The following is a 6,755-nucleotide window of genomic DNA, read 5'->3' as shown; positions in this document are numbered from 1 at the left end:
TTTAGTACTACACAGTCACATTTATTTTCTCCCACTACTTTTGTATGTTTAATATTCATATTTACATCTATTATACATTTAGAGGCCACAATTAAAACCTACTGTAACTTTTTTGGAATCACATAAACTATATAAAATGTGTTTACCCCCAAATAATTTTTGTTTTAAATTTGGAGATGAGTCTCATGGAAAAAAATAATCCCAATGGTTCATTTCCAAAGATTGAGTACTCATATTAAATGACATGAAAATCTTGTTAGTTTTATGAGCTAACATTTTTATATCTTTTTTGGTCACTGATTGTATTCACTGTCTATATTCTGTCTTCTCCACTGCACTGGAAATGTCTGATGCATTAAAATAGTTACTTCTACCCAAGGCTGAGTACTTTGGGAATTCTCCATGAAATAGCCATTAGCGGATCCACACAGCTCAGCACAGTATTTGGCATATAGTAGGCTCTTGCTAATTCAGTAAATTTTTTGTGTTAGGCACATACAAAACCTCTGGAAAATGAGCAAGACGGTAAGGGGTTAAAAAGGTATTTTTAGAAGCATTAATATAACAACGACATGTGGGATGAACAGAAATTGAGAGAGAGGAAGAGGGGAAGGAGAGACGGAAGGATGGAAGGTAGAGGGAAGAAGAAAGAGTGAAAGAAAAGTAGATCAACACATAGGAGGCCACTGTAAAGTCCAGGCTTCCACTGAATGGGCCTATACTAGGGAGGTGATAATAAAATTGGCAAGGGAAGGCCAAACCAATACAGCATTATAATCTTGCTGAAGGACTAAGTGAATAAAAGTTCCAAGGACAGAAACCAGGAAGGTGAGAAAAAGACAGTCTGGGCTTGGCAGAGCAGTGATAGGGTTTGGTATCAAACACAGTAAACTTGTTGGTGGGACAGCCAATCAGAGCTGCCTCTTAGACTGTCAAAGATAAAGGACTGCGGCACATAGCTAAGTGGACTAGGGGAAACATGAAAGGAAAACAACCTTTGCAGAGTCCCTACTTGGTACCAGACACTATAGTAGGTATTTTACCTACGAAGTTAAAGTTTATGTTTCAGAGTCACCCACACCTCAGTGATAGACAGAGAATCACATAGAGCTTGGTTAGATCCTAGCTCCATCCCTGCTAGCTATGTAGACGTTGGAACAGTTTACTCGTTTTTTCTGTAAACCTTAGTTTCATCATTCAAGAAATTAGGGAAATAATAATGCCTAACTGAAAGAAGCAAAATAAATGATATAATTCATAAACTGTAAATAACATGGTGCCTAAAATAAAAATGCAATAAAAGTTTGTCAATTAGTGAAAAAAACAAAAACAGAAACAAAAATAGAGAACTCAACAATTGGCTTTGGTCCATATTAAAGGATAGAAGGAATATTTAGAGATACTGAAAAGATAGGTATTCAAGGAAATGGGAGAAAACCCTGAAAACAGTATGTTACAGACATCATGGGGGCTAAGGGTTAAAGAAGGAGTTAATCAAATTTAGTCATGAGGATAGAAAAATGAACCATTTGGCCCTGTTTGTTCTTCATGTAAATAAAGCAAATTTGGATAGCACTACATACCCAAAGTTGGTCATCCATGCCTGGTGGGTTCTTTTTGATAAAAGCACCATAGTATGTAGCAATATTCCGGTGATGAGAATATTTCTTCAACATGTTAATTTCTTGTTTGATTTCTTCCTCTTCATCCTGTATGAGAACAATATAAAAATTCTGTCATGAAAATCTATTGTTGTTAGTAGGATTCTCTTCTTCAACACCATCTAAATTCTTTCTTAAGGTTTTTCTTCCTTGGTGATAAATAAGCATAATTATTACATATGAGGACAAAGAACAATTCTAAAACATAACACATTGGCTGTCTAAGAGAGTCTTCTGTTTCTACAACAAACAGGCATAGCACGATCTCTTGGAAAACAAAACAAAAACACCCCAAACAATTGCTCATCTCTTCACCTAGAAGAGATCAAGGTAGAAACACTACTGAGATAAAATTCACTGTGGGCCTCTGGGAACTACATACATCAAGTAGCCATTACTGATCCTATCTGGTATAAGAAAGATTGAGGAAAGTAGAAGATATTAAAACCATGGGCTTTCAGATTTAAATTTTGTTAGGTTCATTTTCTTTGAAGGCTCCTTTCATTGAAGTACCTGACTGAAGATAATGAAAGTCAGACGGGAAAGGGAGCAAAGGTAAGTTCTCTAGATCTAAGGAAGTTCTCAAAGCAGGAGTACCCAGCTCACCTTCAGGAAACTCAGCTTAGAAAGAAAGGGGGAAAGGTGGTGGTGCTGAGGATGTAAAAAGAGACAACTCTGTTACAGAGGTAGTTTCTTAATATTCAGGTTTCATTCATTGTGAATTTTGATTTGGAATCCGCCAACCCGGACCCTTTTCAGAGGTCCTGGCAGTGCTGGTGGAGACGGTGTGACCTCCCATAATTTTATTTTCTTGATGTTTACACATTGGTTGGACTGCAGAAGAGTGTTTTGTTGTTGAGGTTGGGGGAGAAAGTTTCTACCTCAGGATAAATTTTTTAGATGCAGCAGTAAGCTATGACTGTCCCTGAGTGTAAGATGTGACATTGCCATGACCTGAAAAACTACCCATGGTGTCCCCTGTCTGTACCCTCCTCCACTCGCTGCACTGCCTCCTTGCAGTGTCTCTGCATTACTGGGACTTCCTGCAGTCTCTCATGTGCTGTCTTCTTTCCCCGGCCTCTTCTTCACATAATCTCTACTCACCGTTCGTGATTGAGTTTGATCGACATTCACCAGGGATCTCTTCCTTAATTCTCTCAGGCAATGTCAAATCTCCCCACTGCATCTGGTCATAGCCCCTACACTCCTTCACATACCTGCTGCACTGGTTGACATTGGTATGGACGTATGTCCCCTGATTGCCCCATTATTCGACTCTCTTCTTCATATATTGTAAGCTGTCCTCTCCAGATCTTCAGATCTCAGTTCGAAAGTTCCTTCCCCAGCAAAGTTCCCTGATCTGCCCAATCTGGTTCTAGCCCCATGAATCATCATGTATCTTTTCCTTCGTAGCACCTATCAGAATTGCCACCCACATTTATCATTTGATTAAGGTCTCTTCTCCTTATCAGTATGTAAGAACCGTAAACTCAGGAATCCTGCCTGTTTTGTTCTCTACAACATCCCTAGCATCAAGCAAAGTGCCTGTGAATAAATGCAACTAAAAGAACAAATAACCGCAAAGAGCCCAATGCCTAGAGCAGCATTAGTTGATGTCAGAAGGAACAGGTAAGAATAGAGTGAGGAGAGTAGTGAAGTGCTGACATTTGCTGACCATGCTTACTTACTAAAATAAGCTTTAGGAAAAAACGAACGGGATTTGCAAACCTAGGAGAAGTAAAGCATGTTACATATCACAAGTCTTAACTAAGCTGAAGAATAGGTAATCTCAAAATAGAATATATGCTTGGGATGCTGAGCTAAGGAGAAGCATGTGGCCAGAATGGCGGGGAAGGGAGTCAAGGGGCGAGACAGGGGAAGGCACACTGCTGACCACCTATTCTTCTCAGCAGCTATCAGAAACCCCCCACGCCTTCACTGCAGGTCATGGAGAGAATGACCTTCACCAGCCTTGAACTTGTTGAAGGGCCCCTACAGCGCACCTCCAATGTCTTACTACGGTGCACAGTAGCTATTTTAAACTTGCTGTATGGGGCCAAATAATTGTGGATGAATGTAGGATGTGAGCAGATGTACTCTGGGGAAGCCTAAATAGAAAAAGGGAGAAAAACGACCTGAGGGTTTCTGTGGGCAGCACAGCATCGACAGCTGCTTCCATTAAAAAGGCAACTACGTGAGGTAATAAAAGACACGGATCACTTTCCAACTGCAGCCTGTCAATCTTAGCATCAGTCATTCTTAGTGAGAAATCAGCCTGCTTCTACAAGTATTTACCGCTTGCCTCCTGGGTTCTTAGCAGGATAGTGGGTAATGTGGGAAAGACAGGGGAGCGGGGGACTGTCTATAAAAAGCTCACCATGTCATTAAGAAAATAAGAGCTTATAAAACAGTTAAATAACAGCAGAAGAACTATGTAATTAAATCCAAAATAAATAGTACTGGAGGTCAGAATAAAGTCAGTCATTCTCCATCATTTTTCAAAGGTAAACTGAGGCAATATGACAATAAGGACAGCATATGCACTGAGTCTGGGATCAGAAAGATGAGGGTGGGCAGATGGGGTGCATGTTGAGTTTGGGTACCATTCCTTTCTGGCTGCAGGACCCCAAGAAAGTCACCTACCTTTTTGGACCCTAAGTTTTCTCATTTATAATGAGATAAAGATGTTTAAGTCCCAGCATTTTGTGGTAATTAGATAAAGGATGTGTGTTATCAAGTGTACTACGAAGTAAATGTTATTACTAATCTATGTAACCAAAAAATAAATAAATAAAAGGGCAGGAAGGCCAAAATGTAAATCACTTGAATTTTAGGTTGAAATTGCACTGTTTCCAAACACACTTATGGAACCACTGTAAGTCATGGTTAGGTAGTTCTAAGATATAAATCCTTGATCTTATGCAACCTTTTAAATGAGCATGCAATTTAGCAGGCCTTACAGGGCTACTGTTTATCCAGATTTTTAGTCTAGGGCACAGATGGCAGTAAGTTATTCAGTGAAATAGGAAGGAAGAGCCTTACTAGTGACAAGAACTCATTTCACCATGCTGCAAAGACTTCAGCCTCTCACAATATGACCCATCAAGGGAGATGAGTTACAATGCTTTCCAAAAACACAAAGAGAGCAAGGGAGGCTAGAATTAAACTAAAAAGTTATAAGGGAGGAATGTCCTCTATTTTGTAAATGTACTATTTCGAAATCTTAAGTATTAAGCACAAAGATCAAGCCCTCTGATAAACTAATGACCACTGGGCAATAATGAAAAATAAAGCTGTGGTACCAAATTATCACACATTTAAAAGAGTAACTTCAATAAGCCAAGTCCGGTACTGTAGGAAGAAGCATTACTTAAAGCAGAAAGACTTCCAAATCCAGTCATATTCATTATGTTAACCTCAGCCATGGCATTTAAACTCGCCAAATGTCAGTCATTTTCAGCTATAAATAGGAATACGAATACCTATGTACGCCACTTCTCAGGGCTTAGAAATGATTAAGTGCTTAGTTAAATGTAGCTTTAGTATTAATATAAATAAGATAATATTATTACTCAAGATCACAGGATCTACTTATTGCTTAGTGTTTGTGGTAGACTGAAAAAGAAAATGGCCATGATATGTGTCCTACCTGCATCAAGAGGTGGAGTCCATTTCTCTTCTCCTTGAACCTGGGCTTGGCCACATAACTTGCTTTGGTCAAGAGGACATTAGCAAATGGGATGCAGTAGAGGCCCGAAAAGCACTTGTGCCTTGAGACTGGCCCTCTCCTACAGCTTGCCAGAGAACCCTTCAGCCCCCATGTGAGAAACCGGGATCGGCCTTCCAGAAGATGAGAAACCATGGGAAGATAGGCAGTTTTCAAACCCAAGGAAATAGATAATTCCAGTTAATGGTTTCAAGCCACTGACCACCTCTGATGGCAACATGATGTCACCATGTGGTCATAAAATATAGCCAAAGCCAAACCCTCATGTCATGTTTACTGTGTACCAGCAGCTATGTATGAACTACCTTACTGAGCACTCAGAACAGGTATGAAGCTGGATCCTATTTTACAAATGAGTAAAATGAGTCTCAGAGAAGTTAAGTAACTTTCCCAAGTTCACTCATATTTTAAACGTTAAACCTCAGATTCAAGACCAGATTTGTCTGACTCCAAAGCCAGTATTCGTAATTTGATACAGAAAACCACTAGTCAAACGAAGGGCAATTATCCATGGTGACCAAAACCAAAGCTGTTAATCAGAAGAGTTTAAGAGCATCTTAAGCCAGGGTGGAAGAGAACCCTGACTTTGGTCTTCCAGTTAAAGGAGATTGTTAGCATACAATAATATTTGCTTATGATTGATTTCGAGGAATAAAGAAGAGATTTTAAGTTGCAGATTGATTACACTGCAGAATACACTTTAAGTATCTATGATATGCTAGGATTTAAAAATGGAATAAAAAATGTATTATTAGTTATATGCTCTGTAATAAAGTCTGCCTAACATTTAACTCTCAATCTGTGGCACAGGAATAAAACTACGCAATTCCTACAGCAAGTCCAAGAGACTGGTCAGGATGAAGTCTAGAGAGAAGTATAAGGTGTACAGATTCATAAATGCCACCATCCCATAGATGGGTGAACACTAGCTAGAACCATCTCTGCTCCCGCTCATCTGCACGGCTTTCACAGCAGCTGTTGCCATTAAGCAGGTGTTTGTGTTATCTGTCATTCTCACCTTCAGCATTGACTGAATGTGGCAAAAAGTAGGAGACAATTTATCATTAAGGGACCACAGGCTACGAGAATTCGAAGGGATCGTCACTATGATCTAGAATGTGGTTTTAAAAAAGCTTCTAAAATAATTTGAAATAGTGAAATCCCTCCCTGCAATATAAGTTTTGTTCAGGATGCAAATATATAGCTGACAAAAACTAAATTTTTAAAATCAGTAAACATTTATTTAACTATGTAATATCTACTTATACAATTAGTCAATGACAACAAAGAAGTGTGAATACAAAATTAGAAAGAAATTTAAAGCTACACATCAGCTCCAATATCTTATTAATTTTCATTTTTCTTTC

General features: G+C 38.9%; 1 protein-coding gene across 8 annotated transcripts in view; it reads right to left on the bottom strand.

Moving 5' to 3' along the window:
* The window catches only part of TNIK (TRAF2 and NCK interacting kinase), a 455,189-nt gene that overhangs the window by 169,640 nt on the left and 278,794 nt on the right, over positions 1-6,755 (bottom strand). For all 8 annotated transcript variants that reach the window (XM_011998297.1, XM_011998298.1, XM_011998301.1 and 5 more), the window contains exon 4: positions 1,584-1,709. In XM_011998297.1, coding sequence (XP_011853687.1) covers positions 1,584-1,709 — 126 coding nt within the window. The remainder of the gene's footprint in view (positions 1-1,583; positions 1,710-6,755) is intronic.

Source organism: Mandrillus leucophaeus, unplaced genomic scaffold (genome assembly GCF_000951045.1).
Source record: "Mandrillus leucophaeus isolate KB7577 unplaced genomic scaffold, Mleu.le_1.0 Scaffold566, whole genome shotgun sequence".
NCBI lineage: Eukaryota > Metazoa > Chordata > Mammalia > Primates > Cercopithecidae > Mandrillus > Mandrillus leucophaeus.
The sequence above is the reverse complement of the archived record's forward strand: the minus strand, read 5'-3'. Positions and strand labels throughout refer to the sequence as shown.